At 38.9% G+C, this 25712-nt stretch overlaps 4 protein-coding genes across 13 annotated transcripts in view; 2 read left to right on the plus strand and 2 right to left on the minus strand.

The window, feature by feature from the left end:
• The first annotated feature begins 477 nt into the window (after positions 1-477).
• On the plus strand, positions 478-1178 carry LOC6036275 (60S ribosomal protein L29). 2 transcript variants are annotated; one of them, XM_001846289.2, is made up of 2 exons: positions 478-613; positions 759-1178. In XM_001846289.2, exon 2 carries the CDS (start codon positions 776-778, stop codon positions 1004-1006), a length of 231 nt encoding a protein of 76 aa, XP_001846341.1. In that variant the 5' UTR covers positions 478-613; positions 759-775; the 3' UTR covers positions 1007-1178. The 2 variants fall into 2 exon arrangements, with proteins under 2 accessions (XP_001846341.1, XP_038117554.1); XM_038261626.1 differs by having other exon boundaries at positions 582-642.
• Positions 1179-4258: 3080 nt separating this feature from the next.
• LOC6036274 (syntaxin-10) lies at positions 4259-19270 on the minus strand. 4 transcript variants are annotated; one of them, XM_038261622.1, is made up of 5 exons: positions 19114-19270; positions 9463-9632; positions 8563-9154; positions 5613-5707; positions 4259-5550 (listed from the first exon to the last, which is right to left on the minus strand). In XM_038261622.1, exons 3-5 carry the CDS (start codon positions 9054-9056, stop codon positions 5474-5476), a joined length of 666 nt encoding a protein of 221 aa, XP_038117550.1. In that variant the 5' UTR covers positions 9057-9154; positions 9463-9632; positions 19114-19270; the 3' UTR covers positions 4259-5473. The 4 variants fall into 4 exon arrangements, with proteins under 4 accessions (XP_038117550.1, XP_038117548.1, XP_038117549.1 ...); XM_038261620.1 differs by lacking the exon at positions 19114-19270 and adding an exon at positions 18528-19073; XM_038261621.1 differs by lacking the exon at positions 19114-19270 and adding an exon at positions 17383-17450.
• LOC6036273 (chymotrypsin inhibitor) lies at positions 16101-17632 on the plus strand. The gene is made up of 3 exons (XM_038261625.1): positions 16101-16201; positions 16270-16335; positions 17477-17632. The coding sequence occupies exons 1-3, from the start codon at positions 16120-16122 to the stop codon at positions 17587-17589; spliced, it is 261 nt and encodes an 86-aa protein (XP_038117553.1). The 5' UTR covers positions 16101-16119; the 3' UTR covers positions 17590-17632.
• Positions 19271-20257: 987 nt separating the features above from the next.
• Positions 20258-25712, minus strand: part of LOC6036270 (UDP-N-acetylglucosamine--peptide N-acetylglucosaminyltransferase 110 kDa subunit) — a 62490-nt gene continuing 57035 nt past the window's right edge. For all 6 annotated transcript variants that reach the window (XM_038261615.1, XM_038261613.1, XM_038261618.1 and 3 more), the window contains exons 7-8: positions 21454-23556; positions 20258-21391 (exon numbers count right to left, since the gene is read on the minus strand). In XM_038261615.1, the coding sequence (XP_038117543.1) occupies positions 21106-21391; positions 21454-23556 (2389 nt within the window). In that variant the 3' untranslated portion in view covers positions 20258-21105. The remainder of the gene's footprint in view (positions 21392-21453; positions 23557-25712) is intronic.

The raw sequence follows: 25712 nt of genomic DNA on the forward strand, positions 1-25712 counted from the left end.
AAAAGCAACGTTTTTCATCGTTTGTTATTATTAGAACATCTTATTTTGCTTTTATATAAAAATGGTAATTGGGTCCTAAAATGAAGCTTAGATTGCTGATATTATTGTTTACAGCGATAAAGCTTATTTTTCTGAGTACAATGAACCTTTGTACGACCACAAAGAGTTTAAAATGGATTTTTAAATCAATTTTGAAAAATTAACCTCGCGGTCCTTCTTGACAGAAAAGTTCCTACTTGACAGCTCGTTCCAAGGGGACCATAGTTGATCCATCGAAAAAAATGTTGTCTTGTCAAAATAAAAATTTTGCATTAAAATGAAAAAAAGTGATCAGAAATGGTTTTTAATCGTGTTTTATACCGTTGTACATAAAAATTGACATAGGGCTTTAGTACCCAATTGAAAATGGATGCTCAACATTCAAATGCGTTTTTCTCAAAACGCATGGTTTGTACATGATGCTTTTTGAAATGTTGGCATCGAACTGTGCGTGTTGCATACTGGCAGGCGTTTTAAAGGTGTGCTTCCCGGTTTGTCCACCAGCGACCAAACTGTCATCGCCATACTCTTTCCGGTTTTTGACTTGCGGCTGATCAGTTCTGTTTTTCTGAAAGTGAGTGATTTTTTTGTGTTATTTCGCTGGTAATTTGAGGAATTTCTGTTAAACAGTTCAAGGAAACTAAACAGGCTACTCGTAGTTCAAGCTTGTGCAGCAAAAATCTAACTAACCTGCGAATCTTCTCTGCTCCATTCCACAGACCAACAACCACCAGCAATGGCCAAGTCCAAGAATCACACCAATCACAACCAGAACCAGAAGGCCCATAAGAACGGCATCAAGAAGCCCAAGCGCCAGCGCAACGAGTCGACCCGCGGAATGTGCCAAAAGTTCCTGCACAACCTGCGCTTCTCGAAGAAGGGCAACCTGAGCCGCGAGGAGTCCCTCCAGCGGGCCGAGGAACGCAAGGCAAAGTTCGCCGGACAGCCAGCTCCGGTCAGGCTGTAGGATGGGCATGGTGACAATTGAAGATGCGCTTTTGTGGGAGGTGTGTGTTTGGGCAAACGTTTTGTACACAAGTGCGATTGCGAGCTTCGTGGAGAAATAAAGGTTTTTGGAAGGAGTTCCAATGAAATCCCCTGAGGGATTGTTGGCTCCGGACAAAACTTATGAAACGCTATGTCGGACTGCTCTGATTGAATGAAAGAAATGGCATCGTTACGGTTGTTGTAAATGTATACCTTTGGTTGTGTGGATAAGGTAGAGTGACAATAGTAAAAGGTTAAAATTGTTTAGTTTTCCGTAGACCTTACCTGAATGGCTATGTTTATTAAGGAAATATCCAGACAATTACTAGAAAAAGAGTACTGGATTCGAGTGATGGAAAATGCGAAATGGTTTTTTGCTAAAAAATTATTTGCATTCTATGGACTGTCCTTGCTTGCAAAAATGTCCCATATGCACTTTCATCACTTTTGAGTTAATGATGCAGTTTTATTGAAAATCGTGTGCCCTTTCAGAAAAGCTAAAAAACGCATATGTATTCATGATCTTAATTAAAAATAGTTTTTCCTTAGAAGCAAATCAGGACAAATCGAGAATAAGTTTTCAAAACAACGCGTTGGAACGTATGAGTCATGGGATTCGTATGCAGATAAGACTTTTTTAAAATCTTATCTAGAAATGTAACGAATTGGAACAAATGTTTAAGCCATATTGTTATATATTTTTGATTGATTTTTTTTTCAATATAGGTGGAAATTCTCGAATGTTTAACGGGTTAAGCACTCGCTACTATCTGCATCCAAAATTGTAGATTTCACGGTTTAATGTGTAATTTGTTGATTTATTTGGTACGATAACTAAGTCTTGTTAGTTAACACTTTTGATCAGGTCAAAGAAGACACTTTAGGAAATTAGAAAATTACGAAGGATCAAAAATAAACTTGACAAACAAACTTATTTTGCAAAACTGTTCATAGAAAGTATGCTTTGGAGCTATTCAACTCTAGAATTGAAACGCTTTTTATGAGCTGCAATTGAGCAGCTGTTTTGTTTGGTTGACCATTCTGTGCATTGTCCCAAAGTTTGGTTGAAGTTGGTTGCCGGAGTCCCGAGTTATAATTACAAATGTTTACGGTAGTCGAACTTGTACGTGCGTCAAACGCGTTCTGACCAGAAATCCCTTGCGCCAGTTGTCGCACTTACATCAATTCTCAGGGAGTGACAAAATAGCACGACAAGGTTGAAACTACACTCAACCCCCGGTGGTTGGTCACTTTTTTGTTTGACACTTTTTTAGTTTGTACCCCGTTGACAATCGGGGTTTGAGTGTACTTTCATATGTAAAGTGACACAAATTTTCGGAGCTTTTTTGGTTTTCATAGAATATCTCAGGATCGTTAAACTTTTACGCATAATTGTCCCACCAAGTATTTTCTTACACGAAATCATTAGTTTTATAAAGCATTATTTCTTGTTTGCCTGTTGTATAGTAAGCGGCTCACAAAAAAGAGTGGGGCGACTAGGGACACTTTGAGTGAATAGGAACCCACGGGACAATTATGCGTAGAAACACAAAAATCGGTCGAAAAATTTCAATCGCGTTTTTCTCAGTTGCACTTTTTTGAACATGGGACAATTATGCTTAGAACGGCAGTGTTCTGAGTTCGAAAAATCAATTCCCAAAATAATCTGTCGGTGAAAACTGATTTTATCTCGATTTCAAGTTAAAAACCGTAATATATCACTCTAAACCCCAAAAATGCGTCCAAAATCTTGGTGTAACTCAGGGCAGAGATGTTGTTTTTCGTCAAGCTATCAATTTTTAGAGCCCAGAATATATTCCTGACATAGCACATCTTGAATCGATCCATAACTTGAGCCCCAGAGTCATCAGGTAGTGTAAAATAGTGGTACAGAGAAACCTCTTTTTACGCGAAGGCGTTACGCTTTTTATTTTGTTGATTTCTCTTAAACCACACAATATTTTTGCAAGCTTCTAAACGCATTTTGTTGATCTGAACAAAACCTACAAATTGCTTTTAAAAGATTTCAAAAATGTTGCGTCGTTCAGAGAATTTGCAAACTAGAAAAGCGTAACGCACCGCGTAAAAAGAGGTTTCACTGTATTTCTTTAAACAATATTTTCAATTTGCTTGCTCTAGTAAATAAACTGTCATGTCTTAATGCAAAAACTAATGTTGTAGCATTGTTGCAAACAATACAGAGAAACCTCTTTGTACGCAATCTTGTAAAAGCAATTTGTAGGTTTTGTTCAGATCTACAAAACTTCTTACGAAGCTTGCAAAAATAAATGTTTTAAATGGTTTTAGAGAAATCGACGGAACAAAAAGCGTAACGCCACCGCGTAAAAAGAGGTTTCTCTGTATTAAAAACAATTTTGCAGAAAAAAGAATGATATTTTATCCGTTTTCAGGTAAGTTATGTCAATTTTAGTGAGAAAAATGAGACCAATTTTCAAAATTCTATATTATTTAACTCATTCCTGTTATAAATAGCTACAGAGAAACCTTCATTTACGCGGTGGCGTTACGCTTTTTATTTCGTCGATTTCTCTAAAACCAAACAACATTTTTGCATGCTTCAAAAAGCGTTTTGTAGATCTGAACAAAACCTACAATTTTCCATAAAAAGATTGCAAAAATGTTGCGTCGTTCCAAAGAAATCTACAAGTTAAAAACGTAACGCACCGCGTAAAAAGAGGTTTCACTGTACTACGATCATACTCAGTTTCTCAAGTAAAGTGTTTTTGAACGGCTTCCGAGAAAAAAGAAAATAAGAATAAGAAAACAAAATGTGCGCATTTCTTGAATTATTGTACTAAATGACCAAACGGCAGTATTGCGCAAATTGAGAGAATAACGATCGTACGAGCGATTGTTCCTCTTGCCCATATCAATCAAAAATAAGCCAACGAAAAACATATTTTTACGTGGTTCGATTATCTGAGGTTAATTTTTTCCGAGGCCTTCAGATAATCGAGTCTGGACTGTACTATTTTCTAAACTTTTAAATAATTTTGTTTAAATTTCGTAATTTTACAAACTTGGTTTTGCATCTTATTTTTTTTTTTCAAAAATCTAGTTTCACCTACATAAAAAAAAATATGTATATAGAAAAAGTGCAAAAACCAACATCATTCTCAGGATGTCTTCAACGAACTATTAAAAGATTAACAATCGTTTTGTTATCATTTGATGACTTATTAAAGCTGAAGTCTGTGGAAATAAAACGCAATTTGAGATTTCATTGAAATGTTTCCTTTATTTGATACCATCGTTTACTAAACTTAAAAAAGTAAATATTCAAAATCCGTTCTATTGCTGTTCCTACGATTCTGTTTCATCTTGCCTCTACGTTGGATATTTTTTTCTGTTTCTTCTTTGCTCATATCTTCTTTTCATCTCGTGCCTCTACCAAGTTTGGTTATAATATTATACTGTTTTTCGTTATTAATCTGGGAAATCTAAGAATCTATTTCAAAATATGGGTAAATTTGGCTTTAAATATAGGCTCGTTTTTATATCGTACCAATTTTATTTTCTGCTCTGCTACGAAGGTGTAATTCTTGTACTGTTGAAAAAAAAACCAGGATTCGAAAATCAGATTTGTTTTTTTGAGGGGCCCCTCGCTTCTTGCTAAGAATGTGACTAGATTCAATATTAATTATACCCATAGATTACAAATGTTAATGAACAAAATCGAGTGCATCGTGCAATAGTCAGGAGAAACTCTGGTTGAGAGAGTGTGCTGAGGATTTTTTTAAATAATCTACACAACATTTTGATATCTGAGAGTCTAGAATGCTGTTCGTACTAAAAGTTAATCTCTTAATGGAAAAATGCGCTTTCTGTTTCTCTTTTGAGAAGAAGCGTTGTTTTTTTTTGTTCTAAACTCAATTCAAAATTTCTTTACTGCTAGAATTCTAAAATTAACACGCACTCACATCCACTGTATTTACATATGCATTAAGGGTAAGCTAATTAAGAGCTGCTGCTGATGCTGACGAAATTTCTACGAACTAAGTGTTTCCCGTTGCCTAGCACTACTTTCTACACTTTAATTTTCGATCCCTCTAGCTGCATGCGCTCCACAACCCGTACTAACGTAAAGATAAATTTGGGTTTCAAATACAGGGGTTTGACTGTGTTCGGAACGGAATCCCTTTCTTAATCGAAGACCAACCAAAGTTCAAATTGTAAACTTAGACAACTTTCTCTCCTAATTTATTTCTTCATTTAATTCGCAAACCTACCGCTCGCTTCAACTGTCACACAACACACACGGGTACATGCTTTATCGAATACTTGAATTTGTAGTTTTGGTTAGTTGGTAAGGTGCTGCTTTCTGACCATATATATGTATGAAATGCACGAAAGTTTAGCTACACAAACTCTGTGGAGGGGAAAACAGTGAGGAGAGTTGAGTGTGCCTTTAGGTAAGGGAGCTTAATTAAAGGATTATATAGATAACTATCACAACTAGCAGCGTGATCGACAGCGTCACGATCGCCATCCATTGCCGGCGGTCTGGAAGTGAAAAAAGGTGAAAAAGTCACATAAAAGTTGGCATCATTTGGCAAATAACGTACCGTTGGTCATGTGCAACACCTTGGCCACCTTCTTCATGGTGGAGTCCAGCTTCGAGTCTGTTTGCTCCAGCTCGTTGCCGAATTCGTCCAGCATGCTGAAAGATTAGTTAACTTGAAATTCAACATTTGGTGCATTTATATCAATGTGGTGAGATGTTTATCAAAAAATTGAAACTCGATTATCTCGGTACTGGCTGATTCCATACAAAACAAAACAATTTTTTTTTGAAAAGTTTAACTTTTCAGCACCAACAGCAAAACTTTTCAGTCTTTGGATCGTACCTGTTACTAAATTATTCTAAATCTATTCTATAATTTTTGGTTGAGAAAGGTAGGCCGTTTTACCGACCGTGAATGACGAAAAAGATTCACGCAGAATTAGCCAAAAATGCTTCAAACTTCACACTGTATAATCCATATGTACAATTTTAAGCAATTTTGTATTTTTCTTACCGAGCCACGTAGACTAGTGGTAACGCTTCCACCTGGTGAGCGGTAGATCGAGGTTCTAATCCCGGCTCGGACCAACACAACAGGCGAGCACACTAAAACATGTTAACATTAGTTAAGGGGTTACATACATGTAGAAAATCACAAAATTTCATATTACAGAAAATTTATTGAATCAACAAAAAAAGAAGAATTTCAATCTCTCCTGAAAGTTTCATGAAGATATTACATGATTTAACTGAGTTAGAGACGATTTGAGGCTCAATATTTTGCCGTGCGCAAAGTCGGACTGTGAAACTTTCTGAGCGTTTTTCTCGAAACACCGAGTTGATTTACGGGTACTACCCTAGTAACATTTTAGGTTTTAAGTAAGCCATAAAAGCCTATTTAGGCCATATGAGGGTTTCCAGAACCATGATAAAACCTGTAAGTTTAAAAATGTTACTAGGGTACGATATCTCGAGATGGGATTGGCTAAAATTTGGGATGAAGACACTCAAGACATATCCTGTGTGCATGACGCGGCTCGATTTTGAAATTTTGCTTTAAAAAAAAAATACAAAAATCAAAAACTGACGATTTTTATATTAAAAACACAAAAATATTTTCATCTTTTTTTTAAATAAGTTTTTTTAAAAAATAAGCCTTCGTCATGCACACAGGACCAGTTCAACGAGTCTTCACCAAAATTTTGAGCCGATTTGGTCAAGGCAGTGTTAAGATATCGTGGCACTCGTTATTTGAATCTGCTAACTTTAAATAGCTACATCTCGGCAATGATACATCCCAATGTCTTTAAATTAGTTTTGAATGTTTTGATGACAGATAATAATGTATTTTTTAATGCCCTGAAAACAGATTTGAAATAACATTAATTGTGTGCTCACACCCACCTCTCACTTTTTTGTCGATTTGCATGTATGTAACCCCTTAAGTAAAATTTTCCACTGAATTCGCTCTGTAAATGCAACCCCCGAAACTGTTCAGCGTCCCGGGAAAAATATTTTACTTAACTGCATTTAGCAAAACATTGTCAAAAAAAAGTTATAAATTTGCTATACATTTTGTTATGTCAGGTAAAAATCTTGGGAGTATTTGACAATACATTTTATTTTTAAGGCAATCAAGAACTCAAATTTTGACTGAAATGGTGTCGTAAAACTCATATTTTTTTTGTCAAAAACATACGAGAAAAAATTGTTCGTGATTCGGTTAGCCTAAGTCCCATACAAACCTTCCAATAATCGAACTTTGGACAATCCAAAATTTGGATAATCGAGTCTAGACTAAAATTTACTAAATTTTAATAAAAATATAATTTGCTGATAATACAGTAATTTTTTAGTTAAAAAATTCAAAAAACAATGAAGAATTCCGTATTATTTTTCAAAAATACTCGCAACATAGATATCGATCAAAGCAAAATTTTGTATGCATTTTCTCTTCTAGAGTTTTTTTTTGTAAAATACAAAAATTTTAACAAAATATCGTATTTGAGTACTTTAGTACTTTAACTAAAATGTTCATAATTTGATAAAATAATTTAAGATAAATACAAAATGTCACTTCGTTTGTTGCACATATTTAAAATAATAAAAAATTGAGTATTTTTGAAAAAAAATGCGTTTATTAAAAACAACAGTACACTCAACCCCCGGTGGTTGGTCACTTTTTCGTTTGACACTTTTTTAGTTTGTACCCCGTTGGTTGGTCAAAGTCAAACTAAAAAGTGACGAACTGTCACTTTTTACACGGCGCTTACGCACACTATCAAAACAAACGTTTGATAGTGTGCGTGAACTCCGTGTAAAAGGGGTGTCAAACTAAAAAGTGACCCCGTTCGTTTGACAACAGTTGGTGTCAAACCATCGGGGTTTGAGTGTACCTATTAAAAAAAACATTTGAACAAATTGGAATTGTTTTCAGAATTTTGCTTCGTTCGATACCCAAATTAGGGGTGGAAAACAAATAAAAAAATATAAAAATTTAAATTACGAGCCATTTTTTTCAACATTTCAACGAAAAAAAAGTATTTAGAATGCAATTTACACTTGTCTGCTTGTTTTGCAATCATTAGTTTCCAAATATTTAAAAATTGACCAATTTTTTTTTTTGCGAAAAAAAAAACCCAAAAAAGATTAGATTGTTTTTTGTTGATTCAACTTCTACTTTCATTTAAATTTAGACATTTTTAATCAATTTCGAAGAGAAGAGGGGGGCGGAGGTGGACATAAACTTTGAAAAATATTCCCAACGGCCTTATTTAATAAAGCCTCAAAGAACTTCTTGCAATGTTCCTGTGCTAGAATGGCCGGCAGCGACATTACGGGTGAGTTTAATTTATATCAGTAAGGGTTCAACATCTTCCAAGTTCGGTATTAAGGGAAGTCAAAAATTGGATCACTGATTCCCAGTGAGAACTTGCCTTTTGTACTCGGCAGCTAATTTAAATGTTTTCAGAGCAGGCACGCCAAAATAAACAAAAAAAAATACTACTCACACTGCCTGCTCGTCGAGCTCGATGCCAATCTGGCGCGACACCGTCTTGAGCGTCCCAATGGAGTCGCTAATCACGTCCAGCTGCTCGTCCTGGGAAGCCATTATCCGCTGCTGCGTGCCGAGCGTGTCCTCGACGAACCGCGACGAGCCCGAGTCCAGCATCATCGCGGACGAGTGCGTCGGACTGTCGTCCAGGTTGTTCTCCAGCTTGGAGTACTTGGCTCCACTGTGTCGGGACGCCATCGCTGCTCCGGCCGAACTAATCAGGTGCTTTCCGGTGCCCGATAGGTTCAGGTTGTTGTTGTTCAAGGTGTTGTTGCCGTGATGCTGCGTTCCGCCGCTGCTTCCGTTGCCGATGATGCAGTTGTTGTTGATAAAGTTCTTGCTCTGCTGGTGCGGCGATCCGCCTCCGTTCTCGCAGTTGTCCAACAGGGGCTGTCTCGCCGTAATGTCTCGATCGCGGTTCCGGTTGATGATCATGCAGGCATCCTTCATAGACTTGACCTCATCGCGGGTTGCATCGATAAACTGGCGCCGGCTGGAAAGTTCCTTGTTGTCGATTTTAAACTTGTTCGGGTTCTTCTCTACAATACTTATAGAACGGGTTGGTTAAGGAAAATTTTATAACTCTCTAACGCCCATGGTTACTCCAGAGCACGACTAATTTTTGGATTCAAAATTAAATTTTTCAGCAACTATTCATTTTTTCAACCTGCTTCAACCTGCATTAGTTAATATAGAATGTTAACTAATAGCCATTAAAATTTCGTCCAATTTGGTCGATCCAGTTACGAGTAATGTGGAAAAACGTAAAAAATCTCGATTTTGCTCTGGGCGGGAAGGGGTTAAAGTTAGATAAAGTTAGTTGAAAAAGTGTCTCTTTTTTTTGGCAAAAGGATATTGATCGTGTCCTCGAGATCCTCCAGGTCCCACTCGATGCTGCGCAGAGAGTTTTTCAGTTCCGTCGTGGTCCACTCGGCCTCCGCTGTGGTGCCGCCGGAAAGTGCATCGTTCAGTTCGCGCCACCGAAGGTACAGTCCACGTGTTTTGTTCAGTGCCTTGAAAACTTCGCTGGAATTCAAAGGAAAGAGGAAAAATCCTTTAATATCATGACATTGTTATAGAATAGATGAGAAAAAAAAAATTTTCAGTTATTTTCTTTCAAAATCGGTTACCGTAAACTGGGGTTAAGGCTCTTGGAGGCATCATTCCCGATCGCAGGGTGACCACCCAAATTCCATTTTCAAATTCCCGACTTTTTCCCGACTTTTTTCCAGACTTTTTCAGAATGCATTAATAATAGGCATTTCTTATCTAAAGAATGATTTCAAACAAAAAACTTTCTATAAGTCAATATAACCACCAAAAAAACCTCAATGAATTAAAAAAAAATCCAAATATAGGCATTTTTTGCAAATACAGAAACTAAACAACAAATAAAGAAAACTTCTAAAATGTAATTTCATTATTATGATTCAGAGTAGAAGCACAAACAATTCTGGAGTTTTTTTTTAAAAGGACCAATAAACCAAATTTTCAGTTTTTGCTTTTTGGGTGTTTTTGAATGCCCCTGACTCAAGGCGGTTCTAAAAACACCCAAAAAGCAAAAACTGGAAATTTGGTTTATTGGACCTTTAATAAAAAAACTCCAGAATTAGTCTTTGCAAAAATAATCAAAAGTTTAACAATACTTATAACTTCCATGGTATTTTTTAAATTGGCAAACGTATAGTTTTTAATATTTTTTTAACTTCATCATCATTTTAAATCAAAGAATGATTAAAACGTAATTGCTGTTATTATTCATTCAAAGGATTTAGAAAAATGTCAAGAAATTCATAAAAGAAAATGTTTTTGCCCTTTTTAATGATGTAATTTTTTTATATTGATTTTTTTAATCAATGTCATCAATTTTTCTAGTGGTCAGTATTTAACTGTTTTTTTTTTCAATGAAAATTCAGTTTGATATGAATTTCAGTTTTCCCACTTATTTTAAGCGACTGTTTGAAGAGACATTTTTTTTAAATAATTATGCAAGAACTCAAAATTTTTGGATTATTTTTTTTTGCAATTTCAATATTTTCTTTATGTTTTCAAAACGTAAAAATCTTTTTCAATTTTGGATTTTATTCGATAATTAAAGTTTTCCGCAAACTGAAAATCAAGCTTTATCTATGGTAGGTAATTTACCTATACTCACAAAAAAAAGTTCAAGGGCAACATTTGGAAAAAAACACATTTTAAATTATGTACTTGATGAACTTAGTTAAAACAATTACAAATATTTACCCAAAAAAAAACTATTGTCAAACTCAATGTCGAATCCTGTTTCAAATATTCAATTATGTGACAAAATGGAATAGAATCATAATTCTAAGCTGGCCATTACGCTCTATTTTTATATTAGTTTTTCATCAACTCAACAAGGTCTTAAACAGCTTTTCCATACTCAAATATATTGAACTAGTGAAAATAACCTTAAATTTAAAGTAAGTTACTGAAGCAAAAATGAGTGAATTCAATTTGAAAATTGTACAAAATATTACAAAATTTATTCAAGAGTTAATAAAGCTCAGAATTCCCAACTTTTCCGGACATTGACATAAAATCATAAATTCCCGAGTTTTTACCGATTTTTGGTGGATTTTGACGAATTTCCGACTTTCCCGATTTCCCGACTTGAGTGGCCACTCTGCGATCGGCCATTTGGCGGCCATGTTTGTTTTAGAAAAATATTTAAATCTTGATTCAGAAGTTTTCAATCAAAAAATGGGTTTCTTTGTTTTGTTTGTAGATGCATTTTACTTATAGTGATTATTTTTTCATTTAAATTTACTATTTCTGGACCCTGTATTCAGAACCATCATTGACAGTTATTGCCCTAAAAGTGAAAGACACCACCAACCACCTTAATGTTATTAATTTCCAAATTTGTTCGAGTCGACGGTAATAACTTGTTAATGCGATGATTTTATAAAAATTTAAATGGGGATTTCAATCGTAGAAAAAAAAAAAGATCCCCAAACAAGATATGCAATTCAATTTAAGACGATCTCTCAGCTAAATATAAATGATTTTAAATCTAATCGAGCAACTCCGAGCTTAGTCGTACAATGCGTCCCACATTAGTTTTTCTTCTGTTCAGCTTAGTCGTTTTGTACATTCAGTCTGTTTTAGCTGAAAGTGAGTGATTTGTATATATATTTCGTTCATTAAACAACAAACACTAATTTGAGGATTTTTTTTTGCCAGCATGCAGCGGAAACTTTGAAGAGTACAACGAGTCAATGTCCGTCGTGTGAAATGACCTGCGAAAGCCTGAATCGGACGACCCCAACGGCCTGTTTGGCGTACTGTGTTCAGGGATGTTTCTGCGTGCCAAGGTACATCCGGGATGGGGACGGAAACTGTGTGCTGCCTGAAGATTGTCAGGTTCTATAGTGTGTGAATAATTTATTTTTACTTTATGAAATTTTAAAAAATATACTTTAAAAAGCAGTGTTTCTTTGAAAATCAATTTACCAACAAGCATCACAAAAAATAAAAAATAAAAATAGAAATGTTTAAATATTGAATTAACGAGCCATGGTTTCAACATTTGAATGAAAAAAGTGTTTTAAAATGCATTATACATTTGCCCAGTCGTTTTGCAATCATTAGTTTCTAAAATATCTAAGTATCGATGAAAATTTTATTTTTTGCGAAAAAAAAAGTTTTCCGATGCTGTGCTTTGGAATTCCATAAAAATTGAAAATATTTTGAATCCAGCCCAAACATGCAAAATGTGATTATCAATGCAGAAAATGCATTTAAGATTGTTATCAGTTGATTTGACTTCTATTTTCATTAAAATTTTTTAGAAATATTTGCAACGGCCTAGCTACGAAGAATTTAGTATTAAAAAACTGTTATTTTTTCAATTCAGTTTCATAAGTGATAAAACTCTATATACTTTACCAAAGTCAAAATTCATCTCCCGGAAAAGATCCGGCAGCAATTTTGTATGGTTTGACCATACAATGACGTTTGCTGAGGGTGCCGAGAAAAAGGTAAACAAATCACTTCATGCATCAGCCAATCCAGATTTTTAAGCGAAAATGGCGTTCGAATGATGAACGCCCGAAATGCCAAAATCACGCAGTGGTACGAACATTACGAAAAAAGTGTGCCATGTATTTTCTAATGTCGGTGCCACTGTGCGATTTTGACATTTGGGACGTTCACCATTCGAACGCTATCTTCGCTTAAAAACCTGGATAGACAAATGCAGCGAAAGCTCAACGCTGCTTTTTGATGGTGAGAGATTTGACAGTTCCCATACTAAATGTCTCGATTTTCATACTTTTTGTTAATTTCCTTTCAAAATAAAATACTTAACCTATGAAACATATTAAAACATATATACAACATATGAAAACTATATATTTTTGGTGCACAAAATTTTAAGGCATTTTTCTATTTTTTTAGCAGATTTTAAAAAAATGTCTTTTCTTCTCTTCTTTTAACCCTCTAACGCCCATGGTTGTACCAGCGCACCGCTTATTTTTCACTTCAAATTGAAATTTCTCCACGCAGAAAAATATTTTGTGGAATCAGCCTGTACGAGGTTTGATTCAACAAAAATTATGTTGAATATAATCAACGCCGATTTTGCGTTGAAACAAACCTTGATTTTCTCAATTCCACAAAAATCTTTTGTTGTTTTGAAAAAGTTGCTTTGACGTTTAGCGTTGATTCAACAAAAATCTTGATTTTCAAATCAACAAAACGTTTTGTTGATTCAAATATGCCTTATTTTTCTGCGTGCCTAAAACAAATGAATGAAATAATCTCATTCTTCCTGCACAGTGTTATTTAATATCTTTGCTGCCTCCAATTCAAATTCCATCCAATTTGGTCAGTTCTGTAGAAAATGACAAGGAAAACCGTAAAAAATCTCGATTTTGCTCTGGGCGGGAATAGGTTATGGGAGCTATTAGACTATGGCAACAAACTCGCACTTTCTTGTGTTTGACAGTTTGCCAAACTCGCAAATTTCATTCCAAAGAATGAAAATATTGTTTTCTAATTGAAACCAGACTGACATATTTTTTGCCTTTCTTACTAAAGAAAGGTATAGGTTTTATTAAAATCGACGATGATATCGTGGTAACTATTAAATCCGACTTAGAAAAAACTACAAAAAAAGTTCAAGATGGTATGTCAGAGACATAACCGAAAGACATAGGACCAAACAATTTGAATGTGTTGTTGGATTGCTAGTGAAATCTGGAATAAGATTATTTTATTTTGTTTCATAGATTTGTCGGCAAAATTGTCATAAATGTTCTCCCAAGGCGAACCTTCCATGAGGGCACCGACAACTCCAGGTTGTGGCCACTACGGTCGAAATGTCAATTTTCATGTTCAGTATCAAAAACCATGAATTTTGATACCCATATTGCCACAACTCGTATGGTTCTGTAAAAGACCCTCTGGGCCCCGGGGGAACCTGCTTTGAGATCACCGGCCACTCCATGTTGTGGCCACTCCTGTCGAAATGGCCATTATTATGTTCAGTATCAAAAACCATGAATTTTGATACCCATATTGCCACAACTAGTATGGTTCTGTAAATGTCCCCCAGGCCCCGGGGGAACCTTCTTTGAGGGCACCGGCTACTTCATGTTATGGCCACTACTGTTGAAATGGCCATTATTATGTTCAGTATCAAAAACCATGAATTTTGATACCCATATTGCCACAACTAGTATGGTTCTGTAAATGTCCCCCCAGGCCCCGAGGGAACCTACTTCGAGGCCACTCCAGGTTTTTTCCACCACCAATTCGACATTTTTCATGAGAACCGCCGCATCATAGCGACTTCCACGCCGTCCGCTTCGCTCGAATTTCCTCCTTCTGCTGCCGGTGGTTCTTCCTTCTGGTTGCTGGTCCTCTTCTTCTATTGGCCGCTGCTGCTGCTGCTCCGTGCCGGCCCGACGTGCACAGTTCGAGTGCTCGTTCGAAAGTGACTTGCTTTTGCGAAATTTTCTGCTTAAATAGCGGCAGAGCCGGAGAATGGCACAAAAGGGGCGCGGTCTCGAATGCATACGCTCGCTCTGATTGGTCATCTGTCCGATTTGTACTGAAAAATTACTCATTTTGATTGCATGTTTTAAGTGCTTTAACTATGTTTAGTCAAACTATCTATGTAGTTAAACAATAGCTGAAGTCTTCCTCTTTCGATTGGTGGTCCAACCGTCTGTATTGATTCACAGGGAAAAAAGATATAAGCGTTCAAAATGTCCCCTTTTTAACGCTTAAAAGTGACGCTTTGGATCGAATTTCTGAACTGGCCCCCCAATATAGTAAATAGAGACATAGTCCTATGTCAAAAAGACAAAATTACAAAATCATGGAAGACATCAAATCGATACAAAAAATCTCTTATTAAGATATAGAATTTCGAATATTTTCACAGCATTTTTGTATGAATGTTTTCAAATTTGTATGGAGAAACCAATGATGCAAAATGGTTATTTGGGATAAAAGAAATCGATAGAATAGGTGCATTCAAATACTATAAATTAAAAAAAATAAAGCAGTCATAGTCCTTCGACCCCTATTTTTTTCTTAAAAATTTTATAACTTTTGATAGAGTCGACCAAATTGGATGCTTCCGATTGCAAAAGAACCATATTTGTCTATATTTTGAACTGTCAGAATGGAGACAAACATGGTTCATTTTTACCGGAGATATTCCGGATTCCGTTGGGGTACCTCGGCTCTTCTATTTGGGTTTTTGGTTGACATAACAAAAACTTTTCGTAAAAACAATGTCGAAATTAATACAAAACTTCATGGAATCATCCTAATATATAATCCTGCAAAAATAATTGACATAGTTAAGTCCTACGGGGCACCGGAGCCGATTTCCATTGGCCACCAATGGAGCACTTCCATTCGAGCAGTTTTTGCTTTTTTCTACAATGTATTTCTTATAGAGCGAACTGTCAAAAACTGCTCGACTGCGGGTGCTCCATTGCAATCAGCTCACTGAACCGTTTCCGGTTGGAACCTGTTCAGATGCGTTGAAGGTCTGGACCATGTCAATTATTTTGTAGGATTATTCCTTGAACTTTTGTATAACTTTTGACATTGTTCTGTCGAAAGTTTTTTTTTCAAAATATAGACAAATATGGATCTTTTGCAACCGGAAGCATCTAATTTGTTCAATTCTATCAAAAGTTATAAGATTTTTAAGAAAAAAAAAATAGGGGTCGAATCAAGCGTTTGAGTGTTAAATGTTGATCTACGTTTTAGACACACTCAGTTTGCGTAATTTATCATAAGTATAGAATCATCTATAATAACTTTAATAATGGGTTATTTAATCAGGGATCTACAAAAACCGACTTCATTTGTCGCATTACATTTCACACCAATTGAGCGGTGTACGAACGTGGGTTTTTCATTCAGGTAGTTTCAACCAAAAAATCCCCTATTCCACTGCTCTCAATTTATAATGCAACCACATCAAACCAAACTGCAACAGTTGAAAGCCAAACCCCACTGCAAAATGCATCGTCCTTCAACGACAGCAATTTCCCTTTTGCTTGCCCTGCTGGTTGTGGCGGTGGAGCTGATGGCCGACACCGAAAGTGAGTAAATTTGTAGATGCTTTGAATTGGAAGAGGGAACTAATTTCCCAACTGGATTTTCCAACCAGCAGCATGCGGCGGTGCAAACGAGCAGTTCAACCAGTGTGGAACGGCTTGCGAGAGAACGTGTGAAAATTTTAACCAAACGGCTCTAGCGTGCACCCATAACTGCGTTCGAGGATGTTTCTGCGTGCAGGGATTTGTGCGGGATGTGGATAGAAATTGTGTGACGCCGGATGATTGTTGAATTTACTAACAATTGTTAAATATATGTTTGAAAATATTTGTCATAACAGTGTGAATAATTCATTTGCACTTTGTCGCAGCATTCGTTTCGTGTCATTGAATAATTACGGTTAGAAACTGTTGTTTGCATGCTGGTTGTGCTACATTTCTGTTTTTACGGTTTGTAAGGACTTTGTATTCCCCGCAGTTTTAGTATTTTTCTTTAAAAATTTATTATAACCGATGGTGAATGTGTCATGAGTTTTTCATGTTTAATTTTTCTTGTGATTTTTTTAAAGTGCCCAATTTTTTCAATTGTCTGTAAAATATGTTTAATTTTGTTTGTTTTTTTTTCTTGAGATAATTTTTAAAGGACTTGGACTTTTCATCTTGAAATTACAATCTCTTCCCATTTCACTGTACCGAACTGTCCATCGCAGTGTGCCTTCATGCAATTTTAACTTGCGTCACATCGATTCGAGATGTTATCTCACATGGCCACAAGTCGTAGCAAGTCATATTCACTGCACTTTAACGCTAACAGAGCACAACTGTAAATCGATGAAAATTTCCTTCAACACAAACATTGCTGGTGTCGATTATGATGTTTTTCACTTCCGACTCTGACGCATTAAAACAATGACTTCCCTCTCTGGCGCGCGGGGTTATCAAGCACTCACCACCAATTATCACTAGTCGTGACACGATAAACGTGAAATTTAATTGCCCAGAAGTAGGCTATTACACTACATCGCCTTGGTTTTCCACTCCTCGCTATCTTTGATCCTTGCAAGAAGGAAAAACGCTTTTCACAGCGCTTGCTGTGTTCAAAGACTCAAACTCAAACGTATGTTATGTGGGCAACTTTTCATAGCCTCAGGAGCTACATGCTCAAATTACATGTTTTGCGACCATTTTGCCACTAGTCGGTTTTTGTTAGCAGCTGGAAAACTTACTCTTTCACCACGAAAAATGGATCTTCCATCATAATTTTTTGGCAGTCGTGACGCGAATTTTCCACCCAGTAGGCGAACGTGTGAACGTGTGAAAATTTTAACCAAACGGCTCTAGCGTGCACCCATAACTGCGTTCGAGGATGTTTCTGCGTGCAGGGATTTGTGCGGGATGTGGACCGAAATTGTGTGACGCCGGATGATTGTTGAATTTACTAACAATTGTTAAATATATGTTTGAAAATATTTGTCATAACAGTGTGAATAATTCATTTGCACTTTGTCGCAGCATTCGTTTCGTGTCATTGAATAATTACGGTTAGAAACTGTTGTTTGCATGCTGGTTGTGCTACATTTCTGTTTTTACGGTTTGTAAGGACTTTGTATTCCCCGCAGTTTTAGTATTTTTCTTTAAAAATTTATTATAACCGATGGTGAATGTGTCATGAGTTTTTTCATGTTTAATTTTTTCTTGTGATTTTTTTTAAAGTGCCCAATTTTTTTCAATTGTCTGTAAAATATGTTTAATTTTGTTTGTTTTTTTTTCTTGAGATAATTTTTAAAGGACTTGGACTTTTCATCCTGAAATCACAATCTCTCCCCATTTTACTGTACCGAACTTTCCATCGCAGTGTGCCTTCATGCAATTTTAACTTGCGTCACATCGATTCGAGATGTTATCTCACATGGCCACAAGTCGTAGCAAGTCATATTCACTGCACTTTAACGCTAACAGAGCACAACTGTAAATCGATGAAAATTTCCTTCAACACAAACATTGCTGGTGTCGATTATGATGTTTTTCACTTCCGACTCTGACGCATTAAAACAATGACTTCCCTCTCTGGCGCGCGGGGTTATCAAGCACTCACCACCAATTATCACTAGTCGTGACACGATAAACGTGAAATTTAATTGCCCAGAAGTAGGCTATTACACTACATCGCCTTGGTTTTCCACTCCTCGCTATCTTTGATCCTTGCAAGAAGGAAAAACGCTTTTCACAGCGCTTGCTGTGTTCAAAGACTCAAACTCAAACGTATGTTATGTGGGCAACTTTTCATAGCCTCAGGAGCTACATGCTCAAATTACATGTTTTGCGACCATTTTGCCACTAGTCGGTTTTTGTTAGCAGCTGGAAAACTTACTCTTTCACCACGAAAATGGATCTTCCATCATAATTTTTGGCAGTCGTGACGCGAATTTTCCACCCAGTAGGCATCTACTCCTTGACGCTTCCGCGACGACTACGAGTAATCCAAGTATGCCGATTTGTCGTCTATTTCCGCACCATATTAGTGCTTCCTGTAGTGCCCCTGTTGGCACTGCGGCGACACGAAGCCATTCTGGAGGACAAAAGTTTTCACCCCAAAAATTTCATGCACACACACGCTTCGCTCGATGACTCCTTTTGGAAAACTTGGATTCACGAAAAAAAAAAGGAAAACCCTTTCCCAGAAGCACTACAGAATCACAACCGACGACACGAACGCGGACCGGAAGTTGACGGATTACCGGACCGCAAAATTACTCTACAACTCTAGACACTGGTCCAAGGATCACGGCGACGGCACGCAGCAGGCTTTGGAATGTGTGAGATAATTTTTCGCATCCTTATTTTCCACGAACGATGATGATGACGACGACTACGACGTGTTCACGCTCTCACAAAGACCAGTGAAAATGCGGTGGTGAGTGAAAATCGAGTGAGAAAAAATGGGAAAAGCTACTCACCACTACCATCCCCCGCACGGGAACCCCCTCTTCTGGTGCTGGCCGATGCCACGACGGAGTGGGAAAACAAATATGTACGGAACGGTGTTTTCACATCGACGGAGGTTTCACTCTTGCGCACTCGCAATCAAAACAAACGCTCGACTTTTTGACAGTTTTCTTTTGAAAGAAAATTGGGGCCACAGTCTATCGGAAACGTCTGTGGAAAAGTACGCCCGGCAGGTATGCAATTTCAGAGCTCGATTGAAAGAAGGAACACTTCTCAATTACCGACGTAGGTTCCTGATTATATCACAGTTGTTTACTTTCTTTCGTTTGATTATTTTGCTTGGGGTTTGATCACATTTACAAATTATAAAAAAGTTTTCCTTCGTCCACCTATTTATTTTGCTTGGATTTTGATCATATCACAGTCCTCATTTTGGAGAGATATTCTTTCAAATAAGTGTACCTTCGTTCAACTTTTTATTTTGCTTGGGTATTGATGTTATATCCGTTATTTCACATTCGCAATTTTGGTGAGATGTTTCTTTCGAATATGTTCAACTCTATTTACTTTTTTTTTTTTTGCATGGGATTTGATCACATTTCAGTCGTTATTTTGGTGAGAGATTCTTTCCAATAAGTTTACCTTTGCTCAACTATTTATTTTGCTTGGGTTTTGATCATATCACAGTCATCGTTTCGGTGAGACGTTTCTTTCAAATATTTTCAACTCCGTTTACTTATTTATTTTGCTTGGGTTTTGATCATATCACGGTCGTCGTTTTGGTGTGATATTCTTTCAAATAAGTTTACTTCTAATCATCTATTTTTTTAAGGTTTGATCATATTTTATTGGGGTTTGATGATATCACAGTCATCATTTTGATTAAATTAATGGCTGGTTTGTTATATCGCGAAATCTTTGACGGCATTCTCGATAGGAGGAGACTTCTATGTTACGAAAATTTAATGCTAAATGAAAAAAGTGGATAAAGATCAAAGCGTTTTGATTAAAATTAGAAGTGTTATGAACATGGCATTTCGAATGGTATGCTACTAGAATAAAAATTCTATGTTTGGGAAACGCTAGTTTTCATGGTTAAATTCAGCTTAATAAGACTGGGATGGACTGTGATATGGTAAGCACAACTAATTTCCATATTAAGTAACATGAATTTATTCGGTAATATTACATCCACGAATGTGTCTATAATCCTCGGAAAATATAAGTTTTATGATGATTTTCACTAAACCTATAGCAAAAATATATGTACAAGAAATGTTATTGCCTCATCGAAACAGGCCGTTCGAAGATTTTTTCAGCTGTTCCATCGGCGTTTTAATCTGTTTACATGTTTGTCAAATTTATGCCAACCCATTTGGTAGAACTCTCTACGGCATGTGCGGGTACGCACACGCGTAAACTATGCACGGTTTGTTTGGTCGCAATGCGCACAATTACCGAAATGCAACCAGTAACTGGCGAAAAGGTGGCGCCACCTACATCGTATAGATAATTGAACTAAAGTGTGTTTGGTTGCTGATAGTTTAAAGGGTGTCGTGAATCAAAAATAAATTTCAGAGCAAATTTTATATTAAAAGTAAAGCACATCTACATCTCTAAAACTACCTGTTAGCAAAGTTAAATATCACTAGAATTTACTTACTCCTAACAAACCGCGTGTCAACGCGTAGATTAAACTTTTTACAATTCCTTACCAGCTGTAAATTGGTTTGCAATAAAATAATTTAATCAAATTAAAACAACTCAAAAGCAACGAGGGTGTTGTGTTTTAATTTCAGTTTTTTTTTCTGGAATTTTGTCGTGCCGATCCCACTTACAAGGATGCGATTTCCGTTCAATCAAAAAAATAGAACTCTTATACACTAAGAAAATTCACAATTTTTAGAAGGTAAAAATTGTTCCCCTACAAATCTACGGTTTATCTCTGGCTGCGTTTAGTAGTTTTGTGTTGCGATCTCTCTCTGTGTGTGTGTGACTATGTTTTACTTGGACGCACTCGTCAGCGCCCCGTCTTTGGCGGAAATGTGATCGGGCTGCTCGCCGCGGCCGAACCGCTCCCACATCTTGTAGAACAGCGTCTCCAGGCCCTGGGCGTACTGCTTGCAGTCGAAGAGGGGGCTTTCGCAGCGCGCCACCCACACCTTGGCCCGTATCGCCCGCAGGTACTCCTTGTCCGTGCCCAGCTTGATGGCAATGTCCTGGTACTCTTGGCGGCTGCGCGCAATCAGCTCCGGACAGCCGAGCGTGGCCAGCTGCGAGGCGGCCACTCTGTGAGGAAGGGATTACTCGTAAGTTGGGGTTTTTTAGACTAGTTGATTGATTTGACTTACCGTGAGGCCAGCGTTTCAGCGGGTAGCGTCACCACGGGCGTTCCCGTCCAGAGCACGTCCATGGAGGTGGTGTGGCCGTTGCAAAGCGGCGTGTCGAGACACACGTCGGCCAGTTGGCCACGGCGCACGTGCTCTTCTTTGGCGGCCACGTTGGAGAAGATTATCCGGCCGGGCGCGACGCCGAGCTGTTGGGCCGCAGCTTGGATGTTGGCTTCGCCGACTGCGGGGAAGCGGAGCAGCCAGAGAACGGCGTTGGGCACGTGCTTCAGGATGTTGCACCACGAGGTCAGCGTGTGCGGGTCGATTTTGTACAGTTGGTTGAAGTTGCAGTAGATGACGGCGTCGTCTGGCAGGCCGTACTGTTGCCGGGTCGTGACCACGATGTTCTGGGGGACTTCCTCGCCGGTGGCTGCCTTGTTGTTGGTTTGCGTAGTGGCGAGGCCATTCTGGACGACGACTCCGTTGAGCGAGGTTTGGATCTGACCGGATGCGATCATCGTTTCGACTGGGGTTGTCGTGGGGAGTTCAACGATCTTGTGCTGGATTTCGACGGTTTTGTTGGCGTGGACGACTTCGCGGACCGTTTTGACGTCGGTGTTCTCTACCAGTGGGGACAGGTCGGTCGCGTTGATGACGGCTACGTTGTCCACCAGCTGGTTGGATTGCGACTTTCCGCTCACGATGACCCGTTCCTTCAGATGGGGGAACATTTGCCGGTGGTCACCGATGAAGTATGTGTGTGGCATGTACGCGAGCTTCTCGCTGTACTGATCGACTAGTTCTATCGGCGAGGTGACCGAGTCTGTGACAATATAGTCCATGAAGCTGGCTCCACTCGTGCCCGGATATCCAAGCCACATAACCTGAATGGGTGCAGGTCGCAGGGCGAAGATCTCGTTCCGAGCTCCCTTGGTATAGCCGTTCATGTTGACCAAGATGTGAATTCCATCGGCGTGGATCCGATCGGCGGCCTTTCCATTGCAAGGAATCTGTGACAGCTCGATAAAGTGTTCCGTTTCGCGGGAAATCTTGCTCCGGAACGTGGTTCCATCGTCGGGACTGAGCGCATAGCAGAATACCTCAACCTTCGAGCGGTCGTGCATTCCGGGGATTGACTGCATCAAGTGGGACGTCGGATGGTTTCCAAAGTCGCTGCTGACGTAGCCGATTCGCAGCCGGCCGGTGAGTTCCCGCGTGAATTTGTACGGTGGCTTGTGGAGGATGTTGATCTTCTCCAAGCAGAGATTTGCGTGCCGGGCGGCGATGGCCTTACGGAAATCGTGTGACAACGGGTACAACATCGAGTGATGTGGATGGACCGACGGTAGCCGGTTCTTGTCCAACTGATCGGCCACGATCGCAACCAGCTTCTTCATACGAGCCTCGTAATCTGTCCAATCGCAGACGATCTGCAGACAGTGGGCCAGATTGCAGTAAGCATCCGGGAAGTCCGGCTTCAATTTCAAAGCCGTCCTGTACGACTGAATGGCATCCGGAATATTGCCGGAATCCTTGTGAATACTCGCCAAATTGCTGTGTGCATCGGCAAACGCCGGGTTAATCTGAATGGCCCGGGTGTAGCACTGAAGTGCCCCGGCCACGTCCTGCATCTCCTTCAACGTATTGCCCATGTTCGAGTACGCATCGGCAAAGGTCGGCTGGATGCGAATCGCCTCCTTGTAATGCAACAGCGCCTCGTTCAGCTTACCCTGCTGCTGCAGAACCGACGCCAGATTCGAGTGCGCCGCCGCAAATTCGGGGAACACCTCCAGCGCTTTCAAGTACAGCCGGGTGGCTTCCTCGATGTAGCCCTGCTCGCGCTTAATGTTGGCCAGATTGTTCAGCGAATCGGCGTGGTTCGGGCACAGGCGCAGCGCCGTGTTGTAGCAATCTTCCGCCTCCTGGACCTGACCCTTCTCCTTGAGGGCGTTCGCCAGGTTGCAGTACGCGTCGGGGAAGTTGGGCTGCAGCTCGATCGCCCGGCGGTACGTGTCGATGGCCAGATCGATGAGGCCCTGCTCGTAGTACACGCAGGCCAGGTTGCCGTGCACGACCGCATTGTACGGCGACAGGTTCAGGGCTCGCAGGTAGGCCGCTACGGCTCTGTGGGAGAAAAGATAAGGTTGTTTTAATTTTCTTGTGAAAATTTGGGGTTTCATCTAGATCCGATTTAGGATGATGCTTTTGAGAAACAAATTATTAGCTGATTTCAGTTGGCATAAGGTGAATTATTCGAAAAAATTGCTGGCCGGCAGCAAAGTTATGGGAAAGTCGAACCATTTTAAAAGTCTTGTGGACGGCAACACTGCGAGAGTGTACACCAGGAAGCCGAGTCTATTCGTGCACTCTGCGCCGCTGGGCTCTCGGGCTCTCCAGTTGCAGCATAGCTGTCACTGGTTGATGCCGTGACAGCGCATAGATGTGATCTGTCATTTTAAAGTGTTGTTATGTTTTGTTGATTCTTTCGTTGTTCGTAAATAAATGTAGTCGTTCGTTTGTTAGTTCTAGTAAAGAACATTGTTTTAATTTGTTTGTTTCTGTTCGTAATCGTCTGGTCCTTTTGGTGTGGACCGCGTTAATACGGGTCACGGCCGGATCCAACAAAAAGCACCCTTCAAAACGAGCCAATTTGGGAAGCGTAAATTAAATCGGCCGCCCAACAATCCAGATTCTTGATTTCAGTGTATGAGCTGCATTCACCTCGAACAAGGGAGGGAAAATTGCGTAATTTTGATACCCAAAATGGGAGAAAAAACGCTCTACACAGTTGTTCAAGGGTAAGTATCGCTTTGTTTGGTGTAATCAAAAAAGATTAAACCTGGAGTTTAAATTTCTAAATCGGCTAATTCAGAAAATTTCTTCATACAGTCAAAATTCAAAAAGTTGCATAAACCAAAACCAGCGGAAATGACCTAGCACTAAAAGGTTGGTGGGTGCAAAATTGAAATCAAAACCATTTCTCATCTACAGCTTCGTGCACGAGTAAAACGATTCTGCTCAAAAGTGGTTGCCAGAAAAGTGCGAACGAGCTTCAATCAGAGTGGAGAATTTAATTTATCTAGAAGAATAATCAAGTTTCTAAATTTGGCGAAAAATTATCATTTTGTCACGCCTTGCCAGCTCGGATGGTTATCGCAGAACTTTGCTGGCGTCAGGCTATAGCCAAAATTGCTGACTTAATTTGATTTGTAACTTGTTCCAGCTGATAAAACATTAAAATTCTTGGCTCTGGTCAAACGATCAATTCGCTTGCACAAAAACATCCTGGGGGTGGGCGAAAACACATGCAAAGTGCTTGCGAAAAGCCAACATCTGTTCAGGAAATTGCCGGCGGAAATGGGAAATCCTTTCCCCCCTCCCCCACAAGCACACTTTTTTGTGATCTCTCTATATTGGAGAGCTTGTAAACAGACATAGTCCTTCGAAAAATTCGATTTGGGGGGAAAGGAAAAGCTCTGAAAATCGAATTTGCATAGCGCTTTGCTTTGCTAGAGAACAATCGCCACAAGCGAATACAGGCAAAATCAATCGAATTTGGTTTTCCAATTTGAAACTGTTTTGTAATTGTAATGCTATGGAAGTGGCTCTGACGGTAAAGGCACGTGTTTAAAGCTGGCGTCCCGAGTTCAAATCCAGCTTGAGACAGCACTCCTGAAAGTGCTTCGACCAGCGAAAGCAGTGAATTCGTTTACACGACAAAACTTTTAATAGCGCACATCTTCTCTGTACATATTGAGAAGAACTCGGGGCCGAGGGTAAATAAAAGTGTCACGAAAAGTGGTCCCCGAACCCGGCTTGAACCAACGACGAAGAGCAGCAGCAAGCAATAAAAATCTCGTCAAACATCGGCAATCCAAGAAAATTGCGGTGGAAGAGGTAGGAACCAATATCGAACATCCGTCCGTCTAAAAATAGCCACTTTTATTGGTGAATTATTATTGTGGTTGTGGGCCAACCCAGCACAAGTGTCGAGAAGGTGTGCGGTGGTGCCTCATCGTTTTGCAATAAACCGCTGAAAGAGATGCTGTCAGCATCGGCGAGGCGAGAAGACGATAAAGTTGAAGGGAATTCTTGGAAAGAGTGTGGCGAAAGATGACGAGACGTTTTTGGGAACTCGTTACCGTAAACTAGGGTGAATCGGGCATAAAGTTTGAATGGGGAGAACAGTTTTTAGAGTACAATATTTTTTTCAGATTCCAAGCCCGTTGCAAAATTTATTACAGTTATATGCAATTATTACTTATTTACAAAATATCAAT

The sequence above is a fragment of the Culex quinquefasciatus genome, chromosome 3 (assembly GCF_015732765.1).
Source record: "Culex quinquefasciatus strain JHB chromosome 3, VPISU_Cqui_1.0_pri_paternal, whole genome shotgun sequence".
In the NCBI taxonomy this organism is placed as follows: Eukaryota; Metazoa; Arthropoda; class Insecta; order Diptera; family Culicidae; genus Culex; species Culex quinquefasciatus.